The following is a 22721-nucleotide window of genomic DNA, read 5'->3' on the forward strand; positions in this document are numbered from 1 at the left end:
AATTTCTTCATTTTTTCATCTTCTTACTGTTTTTTAGTTGTTTTTTGCTGCAATTACTGTAGACATAGTCTTCATAATCTTCTATATGTACAGCAATGACTCCAGCAGACAAGATACTTTTATCTGCTGACAGCCTCAGTATCCGATGAGAAGCAGCACATAAAGGGAAAATGTTTAGCGTCAGAAATTTCCTGATCTGGAATCATACAGGTAGAAATGGTAAAATAACCTCATGGGTCAGTTAAAAGAAAAAAAAAAAAACTCTTATTACATATGTGACAGACTTGTTTGCTCACACTCTTATGGCCTCCACTATGGCAATAGGATGACTTACAGCTTTAGGGATGTAGTTACCCTTGAAAACAATGTGGCTATTCTGTCTACTCTGTGACCAAGCAGTAGACAGGAAGTCAGAGATGAGGGTTTTTTTTTTAAATTTTTGTGAGTGACATTGACAGTAGTGGTGTAGATGGCGGTAACGTGCTCGCCATTATTCTGAGTGTGGCCCAACTAGTGGTTGTCACACATTACATCTCGATTTATGTCAATGGATTCCTGCTATAGTAACCTAAAAGAAAAAGTATACTTTGATCCATTCATCCATTTTGTTGGTTTACAGTACTGACAGCATTTGGAATACGTCTCGCTTGTAAAACATTGTTTCTGAATTCACAGTGGCCCCAAAATCAGAAACATATTAACATGGTTTCTTCATGGTAATAAACTTATATTCACAAACAGCTATCTTCTCTTTATAGGGCTCTGTTGTGCTTTGCAGTAACCCCTGGAAGTATATGTTGATGGGATTAGCTTGATGTAAATTTAATTTTTGTTTCTGATTTTTTTAATTTTTTTTTTTCTAATTATGTCTACACATTAGGGGAGGGATATTTGCCTATTACATACACATGTGCTGCTTTAGGCAGAGATTGTGCTTTCCTTACCTTCTCAAGACACAATTTTGGGTCAGGTGATTCCTTACTAACCTGCCAAAAGAATTGCCAAATTTCCATTTACTGCCTCACCATGGTGCCTTCACACTAGGATGCACTGCAGTTTTCAGCTATGTGCTCACTCTATCCACAGCTTGTTGATGGGATAGTGAAAAAGCAGCAAGCAGAATGATAAGGTCACCCCTCTGCTCACTCTTCTCTCTCCCTATTGTATTTGCTTTGTCAGCTTGCTTCACTTTAAATAGAGATATTGGATAACTGGGCCAATCAGTAAAAATGTGAAAGCACATTACCAATTATTATATATTATATTTTAAACCTGCAAATTTAACATGGTAATATGGTTTCCCTTTAGAAAGACAACCGAAAGAGCACTATACTATACCTATGCTCTGGCCTATTCACAGCGTGTCACACCAGAGTGCTCATGTTCCACTGTTTGTGCCCTGCTCAGTTCTATACGGTTATCAATATGCTGGTAAACTAGACTTTAACTTTTTTTTTTAACTGCATTGCAAATTTAACCATAAAATACAACAATTGCAGACAAATTGCATGAAGATGAGCAGACTTGGGGTGGCTGTATCTTTCCCTTTTTCCCTCTGGTTCCCTCCAATTGACCTCGCCCCAATTATTGTGTCCTGTGGTTGAGGTCTGGTGAAGGAACCAGTGAATACCGTGGAGACACAGGACATCACCCCTCTTGGGAGTGTTTGTTAAGCAGTAGATTTTATTTTGTGTGTGTTTGTCCCTCTTCTCTTTATACTTACATACTCTTCCTGTCTACATGCAGTCAGCTCAACTGTACACACTTATTCTATGTTCCCAATGGCTATAACAGTGGACCATGCTTTGCAATGTGTGACAGTCTATGTAATCTCCACCAGGGGACCTGTGACCATTTAAAAAGAGCAGGAATCAATTAGGAGAGAGTGGTCACACCGTAATAGGAAATTGCTGGTGATCCTGCCATTAGGTTCGTTCTGTAATTATATGAAGAAAAGCGACAGATTTAAAGAGGACAAAACAAACTTTTGAAATTGTGTTAACATGTAAACTTGTAGTAAGTTTGTTTACATCTTCTTTAGATTACCAAAAAGCAATGTAGTTTGAAGTGGGGAAAAAAAATTCTACCTTCCTTGCATGTTTTTTTTGTAACTATAAATGATTATTAAACAAAATAAAAATGAATGTCCTCAATTTTTGTTTCCTATCTCCCTCCCTTCTGCCCACTGTTATGTCTATCTCTCTGTTGGATGTATCCTGGATTCACAGGGATCCTCGCATCTCGGCTGCTTCTCTTCCTTGTACTCTCCGTGCCGGAGGCTTAGAACAGACTCGGGTTTGAGAAAGAGCAGATGCAGAAATTTACGTCCAAAACTCAAGTATTGAAATTTCATCTTAAGACACAATTTCTTCCTGGGGCCGCTGTGTGCAATCCTTCCCTTATTTGGTGCCTTTAGTGTACATTCAGGATTGTGCAGGTGTCAGAGCGCAGGCGTGGCTGCAGAATAGCTGTCCGCTTCTATGGTACCCAGAGCATGCGTCATGGCATTGGCAAATTGGATTTCTGTTTATAGCTTTATTTGTCCTTCCAGTGCTGTGCTTGTCCTGTAAATACTTTGCTAGCATAGGACTGAACATTTATTGCAAAGTATTCTTTAGCAGGTTCATATGTCATTTTGCATTATAAAGGTTGAGACAGGCCGCATTAGTCAGTGGGTTTAAATGACACTATCCAAATATAACCTATGCTTAGTTGGTGTACTATATCAGTTTGGTTTGTTTTAGTTTAAAAAAAATCTTATTGTAGTCCAGGTATTATCTAGGGGAACTGTAAAATAATTTTACTTGCTTTATTATTAATAAACAGAATTTATAAAGGCTCCAACATATTACACAGCACTGTACGTTAAAATGGGGTTGCAAATGACAGACAGATACAGACACAGGAGAAGGAGAGGACCTTGCCCCGAAGAGCTTACAATCTAGTGGGTGGTGGAAGTAACACACACGTCATCTATCTCCTTCTGGTCCTGCATTGTACAGGGTGATATCGAATTGTCTGTGATTGGTTGGTGTGTGACGGAACAACAGGGTAGTGAAGCAAAGTGATACTTATTTAAAATGCTTTTTTAAAAAACCCATAGACATAAATGATCATTTTATTTTATGCAATGTGTGGGAAACCTAATTTCAGAGGATAATGTGTCAGAAGCAGGAATGGGTGGAAATTTCTCCAATGGTATGTCAATGACACCTATTTCTTACGTTTTGTTGCTTAGTATCACAAACTGTAAAGTAAGGGAAAATTTCTGCTTTACAGCAATAAAAACCCATTGTAACCCTTCCCTGCTCTATCATAAAGTTCTGGTTGGAGGTGTTCTTTACTGTATGTATTGGTTTCTTGGTCACATTACTGTAACTCGGTACTTCATTGGCTTGCCAACGGTGCTTGATTTTTTTTTTAGTGGTTGTGAAAATTTGATGGAGAAAAACAGTCGACTTGTCAGTTGAGATTTACATCTTTACAATGTTTGTGGTGGAAGGACATCCCTTTCTTTTCTGGGTAAAACAAATCCTACATTTCCCCTTACAGTGCTTATGGTATAACCTGTACAATCAAAGCAACAATTGTGATTGCTGCCATCAAAAGAATAAATAATTTCACATGGAAATATGTATTTATAATAGCTTGTATCTTAATTTGATGTAATAGTTTCTTTTCCTTCCTTGTTTTATTAGGTCTTTTAATGGCTCATTTTGTTTTAGAAGATCAGCACACATATGCGTGAAAGACATACAGTATCTACCTAGGATCTGACTGAATTAAAAATGATTGCTGTTTTTTATTTACTTGTATAAAGTTATAAGTATTGGTAATGTGTGAGCAGAACAAGCAGCAGCAAATACAGATAATATTGTATGATTTATTGACGTAGGTACTGCACATTATGAATGATTGTCACTAACTTTCTATTCACAAAATATCCAGCAGAGGGCTTTTTTCAGAATCGGCCTGAGCTCTGCTCCTTAGAATGGCATGTGCCCATCCCAGCATGTGTGTGAGATTTAGGGCATGTCATTCATTTCCCATCTCCAGCCATTCGCCCCCACATCCCCAGGCCAGGTTATTTCAGCACCCGGGACTCCACTCCTTTCCCAGAATGTCGAAGGTTTTATTGTTTCTCTTTACTCATTTTTTTTTTCTTTCCCATGCAGCTGAACAAACGCTTCCTGCTCAGCTTCCTGCATGCCCAGGGGAAACTCTTCACCAGGATTGGGTAAGTGTGCTGGATCTGTCTCTTATTTTCCGACATTATGCATCTCTCTGGAATGTGAACTTCTCAGCCAAGCTGTGTTTATGGCTGAGGGCGCAGTGGGTGAAGTGCCCTCACTACTCCCTTGACATCCCCACTGAATGATGTTCTCAGCTGGGCCTGGGGATCCTGTGTTGTAGATCCTCAAATCCCCACCCCTATTAAAAATGACTTGAGTAATTCCATGAACATACAGATCTAATTCATAGCACATGGTTCGCTGTCCCTTTTTGAGAGCTATGGCACACAACTTTGTTTTTGTATTTTTTTTCTAAAGCAGTTTCATGCAAGAATAACTGGTATGTGCTTGTTTTGGTTGGTTATAGTAGTAATTACACTGCTTTGTCCTCATCCTTCATGTTATGATCTGGAAGTAATGCCCCAACTGATTTCTTTGACAATAATTTGACATCTAGACCTTCCATTGTGTCGGGGTTTCCCTATCATTCCTTTTATAGTTCACATTTTTAGCTCTGTGGACAGTATTTGATGGTTCAGATAACAGGAAATCGGCAATTGAAGGCTAACTTACTAAAGGGGTTGAAAATATTTGCACCAAACGGTTATATACCTAAATTATCCAAACGAGTTAAAAGCAAATTCGGTATTTTATCTCTGCACATGATTGTACAGATGCTTGCTTGTCAGAAAGGGATGTACTATCCATATACTTTCAAAAGACCATATGAGAGATCTGCTGCAGCTTTTTAGATGTGGGAAGGATTGAGACCCTTAGGCAACTTTATTGCTGCGTTTAATCCTGTTGGGGTAATTTCTGTACGTTTTCTATCCTGGTGCCCCGTCACTGGAAAAGAAGTGAGAACAAATCTCTTTAACATGGACAAACGTGACAAAAGTGGAACCTGATTGAAGGTCCTGGAGTTACCCATTGACAAGGAATGACCATTTTCAGCCAGGGAGACCAGCAGTAATCCTATGTTAAAATGGTATAAGCTATTGGACAGAGTATAAACCTATCCTTGTTGATATTGTTCATCTGTGATGCATGGTGCCAACAGTATCCTGCAGCTTCTCCCACACATCAACACTAGTAACAGCCGTGAAAACCCTATTATTATGAGTGAAACATGGGGCCTGCCACTGGTACTTTTTATTCTGCCAGTGCCCCTTCTGTGTGTCACAGTTGTCTCTCTTGCTTTATTACATCCACTTTCAAATTTCAATGAGTGCTGATCTCTGCATTCATTCCAGATCACTTGGACTTGACAATGTTGATGCCAGTGGTTCATTGTAATATTCAGCTTTCTATCATCTTCAAATGGTAGTAACAATGACATTCCCAATTGCTCAGAACAGATTTATTTAAAAAAAAATAAAAAAAAAAATCTGGATGCCTGCAGATTGATGGTTTGGATGTCAGTGAACTAGTGAGGCTGCACTGTGCATGGATATAGAAATTTTGTCTCTGGGGATGAATCCGTATTCTGTGTGTCTTGAGTTAACTGAGACTGTGTGTCCAGACACAAATTGTCACCACAGAGATGAATCATAGATCACTATATAGTTGTCTAGCCAGTGGGTGCAGGACACTGCTGCTGACAATTATGTTTTAATTACACAGCCAACACATCTTAATTTAATATCGAATAAAGTGAACTAGAATGTAAAACTTGGCTGTTATAGCTTCCCCTGTATCCATGATTTGTCAACCATGTTTGTACCTAAACATTTTTGTGCCTGAGTAGGTAATCAGCTTGTCTTTTGTTTTGGCAATCAGATCCAGTGAAGATCATTCAATCTGAGCAGCTAGATATTATAATTTGTAATTCTTTTTGTAACTGGACTTCACCATATTTGCCAGTTACAGCTACAATAAAGTTGGGTGATATGGCCAACTGTTCAATGGTCGGTCAATAGTATTACTTTATATAACACTACAATATAATCTGTCATTTAGTTTGGTGTATAAATCTAACATGTTTCCCCAACTCTGTGATATGGAATAGTTTGCCAGGGAGCAACACAAAATCCTAGATTTTATTTCATTTAAACATTAGTCTAAGACCCATCTAAGGCTGTAACTTGCCAACAATGAAACAGAAGTACTTTTATCAGACTATCCCTGTGCTCCTTCCTTCTGTCAAACCTATCCTGATCCCCTTTTCTCCATTTTTGCTGTTCTGACTCAGATGTTTATGGATTTATAAAAATGTGTATTTTTACTTGGTTAGTAAATTAATCTAAAGACATGATTATATCTCCCTGCAGTGCACGCAGTTAGATTTTTGTCAATTGTTCTATACATTAGGAACAATTAATATTTGAATCTTCCTTTGTTACAGGATGGAAACGTTCCATGTGGTTGCTGAAAAGGTTTTAAAGGAATTCAAAGTCTTGCTCCAGCATAGCCCATGCACTATAGGCAGCACAAGGATGTTACAGCTTATGGCCATCAACATGTTTTCTGTGAACAACTCTCAAAACAAAGGTACAATATTTTTCCTTTTAATTTAAATCTTACATAGAAAGTAAAAGAACGGTCATATATAAAGTACTGCTTGTTGATTTCTGTGAGGATTATAACAGATATGTGATATCACAACTTACTCAAGAGTTTGTGATTATTGTGTCAAATTCTGAAGTGTATACACACATTAATTTATTTATTTTTTAAACAAGCTAGTATGCCCAATACCTATTGTGTATACCTAAGTGAGTGTTCAGGCACTACGGTAATTGCAGCTAAAGTTACATTGTGGTTCTGTTCAATATTCTCACACACTGATATCTGGTTGGCATTGCCAATAGCATGTCCAGCTTACTAGAGTTCAGTCTTAAAGGGGAACTAAAGTCCCATTCTGAAAAAAACACAATTAGGCAGGCGATTATTGTCCCTTCTGCAGTAACTGTGTCCTAACTGCCTGATCGCTGCCTAGCTGTTAAGTTGCGCATGCACAGCTGAGCAGTGATTGCCAGGGAAACCCGCCAACCCAATCGGCAGCCTGTGATGGAACAGTGATAGGAGAGTTCTGTGTGTTTTTAGTTTTTGTTTTTTTCTTTGTTTGAGCAAAGAAATTATTTTTTAAATAAATGTTCAGATGTACTTTTATGATATTAGGAAAGCCAAGAAAGCGCAGCAGAAGCTGTACACTTTGAATGAAACTTGATATGTAGCCATATTGCCAGGTAAGAGGTTCATCCTCTGTTTCACTTAGATGTGTTTGAATAGCAGATCCAATTCATCTGCTTACAACTTAATAGTAAAAGGACCAGGCGAGTTAATGAGGCATTGGCCAGGTCGCACACTTACTGGTAGCAAGTGGTAAATTTTAAATGAACTGTACATGTGCAATATTTTTTTTATAAAGAACATATGTACAAACAAGTCCTTTAAGGACTTTCACTGATTGCTTTAGGACAAAAAATTAAAATATTTCACACATAAGGTCATGAGTCTTGTTTCTATTTAATATATCCATTTTGTAAATCCAAGTATCTGTAGGTTCCTAAATAAAAATTACATTCTGTATGTCATGAGCTTCATCATTAGAGTAATATGTCTCAACCAGGGTTCCTCCAGAGGTTGCTAGAGGTTCCTTGAACATTGATCCATTTGTGACTCTCAGGTTAGATGAAGTGATGCCAATGAGTTTTTTGGTTATCTGTAAGGGAGACGGTCTAACCACTGCCCCGCAATGTAAGAGGCATACTTGCCAATGACCACAAGGTCAATGTAGGTTGAGCTGTGGATAAAGTAATTATAGTCATAAAAGCCATATCAAGTGATCCCACTGTTTATTAAATTTCAGAGAGGAGTGCAGCATGTGTGCCCTAGCTCATTTAATGCCATCAATATTAATCATCATATCCCCATAGTTTTGTCCTTAAATAATTTTAATTCTCTGTATATGATTAGATATAGGCACAAATTTGCTAACAACCAACTTTAGTGACAGAGCAGTAATTACATAACATATTTTGTGCGCAAGCTAGACTTCCATCATGTGCAGATGTTGTTAGTAAAATGTTTTGTTACTTTGTTTCTTATATATACCTGTACATGAGGCAGGAGGTGATGGCAGGATGCTCTATTTAGAGTACTTGCAGCATCTTTGTAACCCTTTTTGTTTGTTTTTCTTTTTTGGATAAGGAGAGGAGGTAATTTTATTTTGCTGAAAACTGTGTATAGTTTACCATTAACCATGGACTATTTACTTGTATTTTGAAGTATGTTAATGTTGAACATTAAAGTTTCATCTTGGCATTTGATGTTATTTTTCTGCCTTTGAAGTTTCCCTTATTCCATTCTGTGGATTCCCCACCATGCCCTCCTCTTAGCCGCTGTGAAACAAGACCCCAATGCAGAGAGATTTAAGAGCGCGGGATAATTGGCGTGTAATCCTCCGCGCATGCACAAACACGTGTGTAGATGCTAATGTTACTGTAGCAGCCGTTCCCAGTAGCACTGCCAGCTACTAAGCATAGCTGGTGTTTACTGTCTGCACTTAGGCTGCCAGCTGCCAAATTAGACCTGCTCAATTGCTGCACAGCAAACTGGAATTCATATTTTACAGCTTATTGCCCTTGTTTTTTGTGTGGACAGACAGATAGTACATCTGTAAATGACACTTCTATATTTTACCGACTATAAGAAAAAGAACACTTATCTAGTTTGTCACTATAATGTCCTATTGTACACTTCTCAAACAGGTGCCCTAATTATTTGCTCCTTCACAATATAGACATATGTAGACATGACACAAAAATGACCAGCACATTTAAGGTAGAATTTTTCAGGTGCTGTGACATTACACGGGCAATGTATATGCTTCGACCAGAGAAATAACATTGATTCATTTTCTGCATTGGAGGTCCTCTGAATTAATGCATTAAGTTTTGGGACAAGTTCTGTGTAGACTTATCAAAAAAACAAACCACACTGTTTTGATGTGTTTAAATAATGCAGTTTTCTACTTTCCATTATTATATTATTATACAAGTGAAACAATTTTTGTCCACAGTAGTACATTTTGCAGTCCTGGGTTTAAATCCCTTAGAATCCTCCTAAAATATGGGTGTGTCTGTGAAATTACACATAGGTTGTTGAAGTAGATGAAGACTGGTATAAATTAATCTAAGTATCCTGAATTGTGTTTTATATGCTATTCTCATATGTAAACATGAGAAATGAAATGTTTAAATTCCAGCATTTTATTCCAAATTTTGGTTCTGAAATCGTTAGAGATTTTTGCACTTTCCTACCTATAAATTTCCAAAAAAAATTTGCAGAATGATTGAGATCCATCATAAAGCATATGACAACTGGGGTGGGGGATCTGTAAACTGAAGTACAGAGATCTCAAACACTCCTCAAGAGATGAGAGCTTAGTAAGTGAAAAATTGTTGGCAGGACTGACCCTTTAAAGCCCAGCTGAAGTATTTTTTTATTTTTGTGTACATTTTTAATGTAGTATAGGGTAAAATCTGCTGTGTTTTGGTGTTCTTATTCCTACTGGGGAAATGTGACTTATTAGACAGAAAGTGGTGAGAATTTACACATCATGGGCAGTAGAACAGCATTATTATTTTGATGAATCTAACCTTTCTGTATTTTTTTCTGCCTTGTCTGGGCCCATTCACACCGCTCCATCTTAGTGTATTGCAGCACAATTCAAGCGCATGTCCTGTCCAGAATGAACAAAAACTTGGACATGCATAACTTTTATGTTAATATGTTATATATAAGTTTGCACAGGAGATGGTTGGAAGCTATAGACCTTGCATAGTAGACATGTTACATGAAACTGTTAGAGATCACTGTTCTTTATGGCCCATTAAAGAAAAAAAAATAAATGTGCTCCTTGTGGCCCTCTAAATTTTATATCGGAAGAAAAAACATAAGGCAGTTTCCTTACGCCACTAAAATGTGTTCTTATGTTGCTGGATTATAAAGGGGTTTATCATCGTTTTTCCCTAGCTGCACTACTAGAAATAGAGTACAACGGGCAGCACGGTGGCTCAGAGGTTAGCACTCCGGCCTTTGCAGCGCTAGGTCCTGGGTTCGAATCCCAGCCAGGACACTATCTGCATGGAGTTTGCAGGTTCTCCCTGTGTCTGCGTGGGTTTTCTCCCACATCCCAAAAACATGCAATTAGGTTAATTGGCTTCCCTCTAAATTGACCTTAGACTACATTAACCACATATGACTATAGTAGGGGCATCGATTGTGAGCTCCTATGAGGGACAGTTAGTGACATGACTATGGACTTTGTACAGTGCTGCGTAATATGATGGTGCTATATAAATACTGTGTAATAATAATAATAAATTGCATACACTTGTAATGTGTGCGCACTTTTTTTTTTTTTTAATAGAAATTTAAGTGACCTCTGTTTAATAATAATCACTTTTTATGTTGTTCAGTTTAAAACCAGTTTGTAGTTATATTGTCCCGCAGTAACCACTCCCTGCAGCCTTATTCAGTTTTCTTCTCAATTCTTCTTGATTTACACCGTGGTCAAAGTGTGGGTATCAGACTCACTGTAGGACTTCTACAGCTCTTCTTTTGTTTTGCTGGTTTTTTAATGCAAGCTAGTCATGGTAATTTAATTTCTTCCTAGCAGCTCTAAGCCCCCCTATTTTATTTAAGGATTAATGATTCTGAACTTTTCCTCTGGTGCATCTAGGGGATGAGGAAAGCAAGGAAGCAGTTTTGTCATTTTGCTGTCATGATTAGGCAGACATGAGCACAGCTTGAGTGGGCAACTCCTTTCTGGTTCTTATTTTTCCAGGTTTTAATCCTCAGACTGTCATGTGTGGAGTGTCTGTTTTACCTCTTTGTTAGCTCTGAGCACTGTGTGTCATTAGGGCTGCCTTGATTTGAAGCATGATATGGAGCTGCTCTCGGTCACATGAATACCAGTGCTGGCATTTGGCTTCCTCTGTGCAGGGAGAGAATGCAGCTGCTTGGAGTGATCTTCAGAGCTGTCTTGTGATAGAATTCTTCCAGCGCTCCGAAATCGCTCCAAAGTGGCCCCAGTCATAAAGATAAATTTTTGTCTTTGTGCCATTGTACTTCTTTTTTTTTTTTTTTTTTTTTTATTTGTAAAGCACATTTGTTACATTTTTGTGTAGAAGCACAATTTAAAAAATCATCTGAACCCAAAGGAATGATACAGGGCAAACTTTGGGTCAAATCTAAATTTATGACATACAGAGGTAGACAAATTGTTTGGGAATTCAGGACCTAGCTAAAGCAGTTTAGCAGATAGCAGCAATTTAAGAAAAGATATATCTATGATCAGGGTTATACCATATTCATCTTGTTTTTTTTTTCATATAAATATTTAAAAAAAAATATTTTGTAGCTTACTTTCACAGCACAGTAGCATATGAGAAAAAATATCATGATGCTGTCATGCGCTGTACGACAGGTACTTCATACACACAATCGATAAGATATTATTGGTTCCATGTAGTGGAATGCAAAAGTGTTACTGCTCCAAGAGTTGTGGTGCTGTTGGTTTTAAATGGCACCTTATCTACAAAACACACACTAGTGCAGTATAGGGAGATGTGCTACAGTACAAACTATGACAGGACATATTCCTCCTCCAAAAATAACTTTGGCCTTAGTAGCACAATCCATTTAATTTTTTTCCTGAAGAAAAAATGTAATACGGCCTTATGGTTCCGAAGAGCTAACCCAAAAGGTAAACTGGTAGTGTGAGTTTGGTAACTCGCTTTCCAAATGCATCTCTTCTTGTCCATTTAGAAATGAAGATATTTGGTTGGCCCACAGGAGTTTGCCAACTTTCACTAGTTCTTGTTATGCTATAACTATGTTGAAAGTGGTTTTATTGGTGAAATCCTTACTGGTATAATCCTTACCAAGCTCTTGAGGGAATGATGAATTGACTTAAGTATAGAAACCTTTGGCCACTTTGAGGCCCGTACAGATTTGTCTAGATCCAGGTGTTACTGGTGGTAGGTGTACATGACAGAGGTAGACAAACAGTTTTACTAGCCAGTCGTGTTGTCAATTAAAGTCTGCAATACGAACTAAGACCAAGAGCTGGTAATTGCACAGATGTAAGTGGCCATACTTTATCAGTTAATGATGAGATTACTAGCCTATTTATAAGGACCCCCCTTCCTCCGTGATCTGCCTTCTAAATTTATTTTTCCACATATAGATCTTGCACTCACAATACATATTTTGCTTTATCACACTAAAGATTCGTTCTGCACTGTTAAACAGATGTCCAATAATTTTTCTGATCAGCTTACAGAACTAGCTCGTATGGGTGGTGAGGTTATGGTTCAGTTACCAAACTTATGCCTGCAAACCATGCTTGTGGTCATTTTCTTTACCTGTTGTGGCCAAGCCTTTAATCTACCTAGTTGAGCAGCTGTTGCGTCTTTCCCTCCAGGTTCTCTTTGGACAGTGAATTAACAATATAGCCTTTCTCAAGATAGTGGTGCCCCGGGCCCATAAAGATTTAATTCCAGACCAAAACATTTAGTCACCTTACCGAATAAGAGAGGTTATTGGCTGCTCTAACTTAAAAATCCATTGGCGGTTAAAATTTGCCTTTATTTCAATACAGTAACCTAAAACATAAATTCTTATCATTTTCAGTCTTGTATCTTTAGGATAAGATGTACTTAATTTGACTTGACAGTGAATATTAGGTGGATATGCTTGGGTTGGTATTTTATTTAATAATTAGCAGTTAAGCTTACATTCTGCTGGCGGCAACCTGTGTTGGCAGGAGATACACGGGCGGCTTCAGTGCCAGACTACAGGTACTTGGCTGTCTGACATAAAGCATTCTAGGAAATGTATTCTAGGTAACCAGAATAGCTTGTAGCACAATCCTGACATTCTGGAATGGTTGCTTTTGAATTGGGAAATCCCAGGGCTTGAAGAAAGCTGTATTTTGTTTAGTTTTTTTTAATTGTTTTCTCACAAGTGTAAAAACTGATGTTTCCTATCCTTTAGGTATTTGTAAAAGCGAGAAATGCAATAATAATGGTAATTAACTGTAAGGCATTCTAACTCTTTTTTTTTTGTTAAGATTTTGCAATGTTCTGCAAAACACACTGAAGAGAAAACTGTGGTCATCATTGATCCCTGTGGTCACAACTGCCAGCATTATCTGTGACTGCAATACCTAACCTCACTGCATTTGTGCTGGTGTTTGCTTTACTAACAGCATCCATTTTCCCCAGCATTGGTGTTAGTAAATGTATTAACCCTCAGCATTGGTGTTGGAGGACATAATATTAGCCTGCAGCATTTGGGTCCATGGCAGTACCCTTAACAGTGGATCATTGGTGTACAGTTTCAGGGGGTTTTTTTTTACTTATTTTTACCTCTACATTAACATCCGTTGTCTCATGTCCTGCTCTTCTTCCTCCCACTAGGTAGGGGGAAATTTCTTCACTTTGGCCACTTGGTGTTGACTTCTGTGCCGGTTGGAAAGATGTTGAATTTCATTACCCTGAGTCTTGCTTCTGCTCAGCAAAGCTCTGCAGGTGCCCATCAATTGGCAGACACAGTCTATGGAGGGCTGTACAACAAAAGCTGGGGCCTTGTGTTTGGCACCAGGGGTATAAAACCTTGATAAAAAATTATAAATAGGCATTCATCAATTGTAGCTAAATTTTTACAAGAACTGAAAATGTACTTTATGAAAATACTGTATTTAACTGAATGGGGGTGGGATGTTCTCCTTGAGTTTGCATACGGTGCTCGCTCTAGTCCCCCTCCTTCACAAAACCAAGAAATGTTCTGTAGGCTATCTCTTTATTAGGTTGACCATAGAAGGCTATCTCTATGTTAGGGATGTAAATTCGGCCTGGACAGTAACAACTGACCGTGCTTGTGGGAAAATGGCCCTCACCGCATATAGCTTTGCAGTATACAACTATATATTAATGTTCTGTGGGGAAGATACAGCAGATAAAAAGTTTTAGTGGGTAATACAGTAGCATGTCAGTCGCTTCATGTTCTGTCCACAGCTTTACATAAATACTGGTAGATCGATAAGATGTCCACTTCACTTTGTAACCGCAGATAACTTTAAAAGGACTTTTGCTTCTAATTTTAAAAATGGTCTTAGAACAAATTGCAGGTTTTTTTGTTCTGAATTTTTTTTTTCTTTTAATATATTCAGCATTACATTTTGGTTGTGTTGAATAGTAATAAAGGTATTATTAATACAGTCATGACACCAGTAAATATAAAATAACTAATTCCTAGGGTCTGAAGAAAAATATCTGTATACTTATTGCACAGGATGCATACCACGGTTGCTGGTGGATTCCTTACAAAAAAAAAAACTTTTCACTAGAATTGAAATGTAATGTTCTTGATTGCATTTGTATTGTTGGATGTTTTTCTGCTGTTTGTTCACCAGTTGTGATTCGGTGGTGAGGGTTGTACCAAGCAGCTGCACAGTCACTGGCTGTTTTTTCCTGTTGGTGCTTTGTGTGGTTGTTTCAGTTTATAGTAAGCACAGGTGACGGATGAAATTTATCTGTGGTTTCCTCTAGCATTGCTTCTAAGCTCAAATCCTGTTGGAAAGCAAACTCCTTTATGTTTAGCTAAGAAACTAATATTTTATATATGACCCTTTACCATTTAATGTTATTAAAATTTCCCTTTTTTTTTTCCTTTTTTTTCCTTTTTTTTTGCCTTATAGGTAGATAAAGTACAAACTTACATACTAAACTTTCTGCAGCTTTCAAAAAATTGGGCAGCATAGCCATTTGTTCCTTCTGATTTAATCTTTTATAATTCTAATTACTTCGATCGAACGGCTAAAAATTTCCCACTAACTACCCTCAAATGCTCAAACCACTTAAAAACATGTGAATCTCTTTTTTAAATTTGCACTTTAGGTGGGTGAAATATCTACTGTGTCTGGTTTAAAAATGGCAGATAGCACTAAAGATGGGAAGATGTCCGCATAGATGAGGGATTTTGTTAAATGTTCAAATTTCAACTGGTTTATCCATGTTCATCACACCTATCTCTTAAAACGTACAGTAACAAAAATCTAGCTGGGTATGTTTGTTGTGCAATGGTAGATTCTGGTGTATCTATTGCCTTTCCATTCATCTCTGCTGAGGAAAAACAATGCAAATACTGCCAAATGGCGCAGTTTGTCCACCAAGGTGGCTATCGAGGGTTAGAGGATGAGAGGGAAGTTAGTCGTTGGCAAGGTCAGCAGCCACCATGTTAGTTGATTTTATCAACACTGTTAAGGTAGGCTGCCCATAGCAAAAATTCAAAATTGTGTGGAGAATGTTTGCCAATGTTCTTTAATGGCAATGCAACCCTGTCTGCACATTTTACATTTGAATTAAACTTTACTTCAGGAAAAAAAAGTTAATAATTTCTCTGCTTGCCCATGCTAGCTGAAGTCTGAAGGAGCCAAGGGTTTGGGAGGGTTTAGCTTCTGTGTCCCCTGTAACTTGACAAGATGCCTGCTACTACATTTGCTTGCCTGAATTCTCCCATGTCTCTCTGAAACTTGTTTTACCTTGGTACTACAATGGGCCTGACGTTCCTACGTTCAGCAATAAGCGTCAGGCATTTCCATTCTGTCAGTGAGTGTGATTTCATTTTTGACATTGTCATTAAATAGGAAGATGCCATCTGGCACGGTTTATTAGGGTGGATTGTAGTAATAGTGAAAAACAGTTTTGGAATTAGGCAGGCACCTATTTTATTTAGGTATACTTTATTTCTATTGTGATAGAATTATTGTGACACTATCTGCATGGAGTAATAAATATAAGGATAAAAATAATAAATATTATGACTATGCTAAGAACATTAGGTTGTGAACCTCCCTTGGGGACAATTAGTGACATGACTATATAAAGTTCTGTGAAAAAATTAGCCTTTCAAATATCTCCAAAATTTTAAATATGCATGAGGATGTTTTCGTTACTCAATTTTCTAATAATTGAGCAGTCAATCAAAAGGCCAACTGAAGAATCAGTTTTTATACGCTTGTGTATTTGCTAGACATGGTATCCTGCAGACTTGGTATTCTCTTCTCTGTGGTGTTGTGCAACCCATAGCACTCTTGTCTCTTATGCTTGCAACACCTCCGTCTGCCAGTACTGCAAAAATCCATTCACATATTCTGTCATCATATTGAAATCCCCATCTAAACTTTTTTCTCATCACCCAAAACTACATAATGTTCCTGGCAGATCCCCCAAGGAAGCCGATAGGTGAAACGCCTTGGGATACGAGACGTTGGCATCGTTTAGGCTGTATATGTACTCAGGGATTCCTTTGTCTAGTGAAAAGGTCTCAATTCACAGTTAAATGCATTTAGCATTGACTGATTCCCCTTGTTCACTTGCATATTATACAAATTATGTGTTGTATATGATGTTCGATATAATACACGTAACATACTTTTTTTTGCCAAAAAACCCTGACTTTCACCTCTTCTTTATTTTTTGTATCTATAGATTGAGTTGCTGAGATCTATAGGTTGCATGTGTACACTGTGGATAGATTAGGTACAAATGACAAGGATGGGATGGGTCTGCTTGATCTTTATGGTTTAAAGAATTTCATGTATAATATGCTGGCCTCGTTTGATTGCAAGTGTACCTAAAACCATTTTTATTAGTAGGGAGTAGTTATTGGTTCTGTATGCCTTTTTTCTTTCTTTATTCATATCCTGTCTGTGGTGATTCAATAAATGGAATGCAAAATTCAAATAACGCAATGTAGAAATGATTATAGTTGGCAATTAGAGGTAAAAGTACTGCAAATGTTTGTGAAAGAAGAATATTAGTTCTGTTTGAGTGTGAGGACATTAGGAGCAAATATCTTTCTGCTGTATTTACAAGAAACTATAACTAATTACAAAATGGCCATCTTGTACAGTTGTCTTCCTACATTAACAAGCATGCTTTTCTCTACTACAACTCCCATATGAAATAGGAGTACACTGAGGGTAGTAGTGCGGAGATGCAGCAGGTTGCCTTCTGAAGATGATTATTCTGATTGATTCAATATGTGTTAAATGCAAGTAACAGGCATGAATTTGTGGTTTTCAGTGCTATAGGGTGGGGGATGACCCCCTGAAGTGACACACAGCATAGCCCGGAGCCCCTCTCCGCAGACTGCATGTCAGACCCCTGACATTAAGCTGGTTCTGGAAGCTGCGGTGACAGATTATATTCATCATCCTCTGGACTTTGTTGGCAAGCTGTACATCCCCATTCCGGGCCCCCGAACAAAAGAGGTTCCACAAAGCATTCACCCTTCTCCCCACCTTCCATCCCATCGCCCTCCTTCCCAGATGTGTTGCTCCTTTAAAAAAAAAAAGGGAGAAGGTGGAAGTGATGCTGTAAGAAACATCTGTATAGTAGAGTCAGACGTGGTGCAGCTGCTGCTTAGCCCTGGCAGGCTGTGAGCTGCTGTCTGCTGGGGTTTACTTCTGTCTGCATTGAAACATGTCTTATAGAAAGGGGGGCAGGAGAGAGGGAAAGGAGGGGGTGGCATGGGGCCAGCACCACTTACCCTGCCCTCTCCTCCAAGCCCCCCTGCTTCCCTCTGGGGCCAGACATGGAATTAATGTCCTCTTTCTGCTCTGGGTACTTCAGATCGCTGGCAGCACACGGCAGGATGTGGGATCTCTCCTTCTCTCTCTGCGCCTTGGCTGACTTTTTTACCTCTCGAAGAATTTGGAAGGCCGTGAGATTCCCCCCTCTCCCTCCTGCCCTCCCCCTCCCTTTCTCATCCCCGCCTCAGCGCAGTGAAGTTTTTCAGCCTGCTGATCTCCCTGCTGTGGCTTTGCCCTAATAGATTTCAGATGTTGACACTGTTGACTTCAGTACCAAACTATTTTACATGTGATCTGCTGTATTTCCTGAGGAAATCTGCAAGATATTTATTAAGAACTAATAAAATAAACCTCTCCCTGAGATTTGAGGTAGTATTCAATTCTCCGAGCTGTTCTGGTTTCCCCTCTCACCCAGGCTGTTTGTAACCTCTCCTGTTAGCAGGAAAACAAAATTGGTTTCAAAAAAAAAAGAAAGAAAAAAAAAAGTTGGCTCTTTCCGAAATACCATTACTCTTTATTATGTATCGATCTGGGTCATTCGGTCAAAGTGTAGATGTATGTAATTATTTTCCTGTGCTGATGTATGTGCTCGCATATACCCTTGGCCGCTGCCTGTACACCTTGTTTTACACTGAACACTTCCACGCACACTGAAGAGATTGCAAATATATATATATATATATATATATATATATGTATGTATATATATTTTAACTTGCAATCAGTAGGTCAGTCTACACAATTCAGTTTTGATTACTAGTTTGTTAAAGCATCTTTCTTTGTCTCAGGACCAGTGTGTCCTTTTCCTGCTGTTCCAGGAAAGCGAGAGTCCCGCGTCTCCTGTAGCATTCTGCAAATTGTGAATGAGCAGGTAGAATTTGCAGTCACAGCCTCTGTTGCAGAGATTTTGCCACATTTGTTCCAGAAAGATGGGTCCTCTGGTTTCATAGTGCCAGAAACATCACAATAGTCAAGACGAGTAATGGCAGCAATATTAGCCAGTCAGCTGCTTTGTGGTACGTAATGATTTGCATTCATCTAACTTCCTGTGCCACGTTTTTTGTTGCCAGTATATAAATACAAAATATTATACATAAGAACTTGGTGGGAGAATCTTTCTGGTGGCATCTCCTGAAACCTGGAATATTCATTTTGGTTTATTTTGACCTTTTAGATGGGTTGGATTTTTTTTTTCTTTTTTTCTTTTCTTTTCTGCACCCCTTTTGTTCTTTATTTTGTGTGCCAAGATAACCACAATGTTATAGCTCTGAGGTTAATCGGAGATGTTTTCAGCATTGAAGGCATGTTGGATGAAAAGTCAAATATCTTTGGTTTGTTTTTATATACCTTTTGGAAGTATTTTGTTTTATCTGTTAGATATTTGCAAAAAAAAAACTCTTTTCAAAAATTCAGAGCCATTCTGTGTTTTTTCAAAGAGCATCATAGTTCTTCTTAGTCTGCAGAATAATTGGCTTTTGTTTTAAATATAAATGTATCTTAATTGTCATCTTCAGTGGTTTAAAAATCATAGTCATGCAACGATTTCTGAGGAGCTCCCAATCTAAAGTTCTACCAAAATTCATTACAGAGACTAAGGATAATTTGAAGGGAAGCCAGTTTGTATTTCCATGTTGGAAGATAACCAGGCTACAATGAAGGAAACACTCACAGAACATGCAAACTGCATTTAGATAATGTCCTGGGTAAGATTTGAGCCTGGGCCCCTAGGTTTTAAATGCCATAGTGATAGATACTATGCCACTTATGTTATGAAGATCTGAAAGAAGTCAACTAAAGTCCTGTATGTTGTCGGTCCCTAATATCGGCTGCATTTCTGGGGTGATTTTGTATACTAGCATGGAATAAAGGGCTTAAACTTGTTCAGTTACATGATTTTCTCTTTGGAAAATTGCTTAGGCTGTGTGAATGACATATGACTATGATGGGGACATTAGATTGTCAGTCCTTTTGAGGGACAGTTTTAGACTTTACTGTGGGTTTCATAAGCCCAGCTTATTATGTCAGTACATTATTAATAATGGATTGCAGAACTGTACCGCATGTTTGTTTATGAATTTTTTTTTTGTCCCACTTACACTTTGACATAAGCTTTTATTTCGGATTTTTGTAGATGTGTAACACCTTTGATGTCAAAACATAATCCTTACATACAAATTCCATGATTCAATAAGATGTGTGCAGCCGTAATAAGAATATGAAACAGACATCCTGTATTGATTGCACTTTTTTATTTTGTTATGTCATGCAAAGTAATCCAGAATCACTTACAACCCAAATTACCAATTTTTGGCACACTAAAGTTTGATTTGCGCTCTCTATTGACATACCATCAAATTCTTCTCTCTTTTTAGTTTTTCTTTTAATTTTAAATAGTGGGAGAGTTTAGATTCTGGATGGTTTTATTGCTGTTTTTGTACCAATTTGGGAAGATTCATCCTATTTGTACTTATGACTGCTTAAGAAAGTAAGGGAATTACAGACTTTGATTTTTCCTCAGAACAAGATCTGAGGGGAAAATATTCCAGTCTAGATGACCAATGGGAGATTCCCTTCCTGTTAGCAGATTTCATTTAACTTCCCGTTTCAAGGTAAATGACTTGCGTATAAATAGAAAACAATAAAAAAAAAAATAACCCTAGATAAAACCTAAAAAGTGTGTGTGTTTATCTAGCTGGTTGTTACTAAGTTCTGCCTACCAGTTTTTACAACCAGAGGAAAGGTCTAACTTTACCCTTCCTTCGATTTCTAGCTAATTATTAGAGCACCCGCCTATTCCTGGCTCCCGGAACATTTAAAAATATATGAACAGATGTACATCCATGTGCATATTTGTATGTTTTTATTTCTGTATTTACCATAACACATTTATACTGGCAAGTGTGCCATTTCTTTGCATGGTTGATTTGAAATGTTGTCTTTGTTGGTAGAGAGGATTGGGAATGGGAGAGGGGTAGAAAGGATAGCTCTGTATAGGTAGAATACTCCATGTAAAAGTACCATTTGGATTTAAATTAATATAAACGCTAACAATAAACTTGTCTTATGTACTCCCTTTGGACAGTTTTAATTATACTATTGGAATCACAACTGTTCTGAAAAGCTCACAGGATGGCTATGAATATGTATTTAGATGTCTTCTTGCTCTCACAGAGCCTTTCTCATTCTTACTTTGGATCGCAAATATATGAACCATTATATTGTAAAGATTTAGGAGCAAGAATGGTTGAGTAATTTAGCAAAATAAAACTGGGCAGGGCTGATACCACTCAGTCCATAAAAATCCTGCATGTTGTCAGCCCTCTATAGGGCTTAAATCTGAGAGCATTTCTAGCAAATAAACTGATATGTTATTCTGTATTCACAGTCTTTATGTAGACAAAGCATGGGCCAGTGTTCATGTATATGACATTTACTGTGTTTATGCATGCATATGTAATTCTCTTTGGATTGACAAGGACAAAAGAACAGGTTGTACATTTCCAATTAGCTTTCCTGTACTGATAAACGGTAAAAATGTTAATGTCTGCAGCCACTGTGGTCATCCAGCAGACCTTGGCATTTGCTGGAAAAATCTACCAGGGGAATTTTAATTGTGAAATTCTAACTCGCAGCATGCCAGCCTTTTTTGTGCCATGCTCTATCACAAGATGTTATGAGCTGGCACTTGAAGAAAGCAGCACTTAATAAGAGCCACAAATAAAAAAGCCTTGTAATTGTCGTTGGCAGGAAAAGTTCATTCCTTCGGATGTGTCTGTATTTTCAGCCCTGCCCTGGCCATGTGCACAACAGCCTTTACTCCAGGGATGCTGGCACTGGCATTTCATTGCTGGCCTTGTGCAGCGAAGAAGTGCCATGTTTTACTTGATGCTAAATTGTGTTTAAAATGCCTGGGGCCAAGCGAGGCAGCAAATGTACAAAGATCTTAAAACACACATCACTGAACCTCTGCCATATTTCTGTAGCTCCCGGTGGTTGTGTAGTAATGTTTTAGTCATGATAGACTGTAATCAAATATGCAAATGTTTTTTGTAAAGGTAACCAACAAGAGCAGCTTTACAAGTTACCGCTCTAATGGCTCCACTTTTCTTGTTCTGGTGGCTCTATTCATTATTTTTTATAATCTAATGTCCTAAAACGGTCCGAATGTAAACCCGCTGCTGATTGCCCTTTGTAGTTGTGCAATGAATAAACTTTTTCTCTGTACTGTGTAACCAGAGGATGCAGACCTACAACTATGCCTAAGTGACAAAAGTACCAATCCAGGAATATAACATTGGATAGCAAAGTTATAAGAAAACCTCATATTTAAAAGTACAAGGTACCTTTTTATAATAAAGTGTTGTGTTTTTTTTAATGACTAGGGAAACATAGGAAAATGGGATGTGAAAACAAATCAAAAACAGATATAAAGTTACCTTGATACCCAAATGTACCTAAGGCCAATTCTCTGTAGGTGGCTGCCTGTATTAAAACATTGCATTAAAGGGTCTGTAACCCTAAACCTAAATTATACTTTGCTTATGTTTAAATCTTTTTTTATCAGATTTCTGCAAACCATACTGGTTGTCCTTGCCCAATGATTTTATCTGCTTCCTACTTGTGCTGCAGTCTTATTTGTTCAGGTACCCCCAGAGATACCTGAGAACAATATAACCATCTGTTATAGATCGAGCTTACCGTCTACGTCATATGGTGTCACTTAGTAGTAGTTGTACATACAGAATCCCCAGGTGAGAAAGAAATGTAAAATTTGGTGAGCTGAAATATGTTAGTTGTGTTCTAGATAATTCTTTATATAAAGTGTAACTTAACCCTGGGGATACTCACCTGTACCTTTTCCATTGCTGGCATCATCTTCT

At 38.0% G+C, this 22721-nt stretch overlaps 1 protein-coding gene across 1 annotated transcript in view; it reads left to right on the plus strand.

The window, feature by feature from the left end:
* The window catches only part of SMG6 (SMG6 nonsense mediated mRNA decay factor), a 147916-nt gene that overhangs the window by 20937 nt on the left and 104258 nt on the right, over positions 1-22721 (plus strand). Inside the window, exons 9-10 of the mRNA XM_072429141.1 lie at positions 4176-4237; positions 6577-6722. Of these exons, the coding sequence (XP_072285242.1) occupies positions 4176-4237; positions 6577-6722 (208 nt within the window). The remainder of the gene's footprint in view (positions 1-4175; positions 4238-6576; positions 6723-22721) is intronic.

Source organism: Pyxicephalus adspersus, chromosome 1 (assembly GCF_032062135.1).
Source record: "Pyxicephalus adspersus chromosome 1, UCB_Pads_2.0, whole genome shotgun sequence".
NCBI lineage: Eukaryota > Metazoa > Chordata > Amphibia > Anura > Pyxicephalidae > Pyxicephalus > Pyxicephalus adspersus.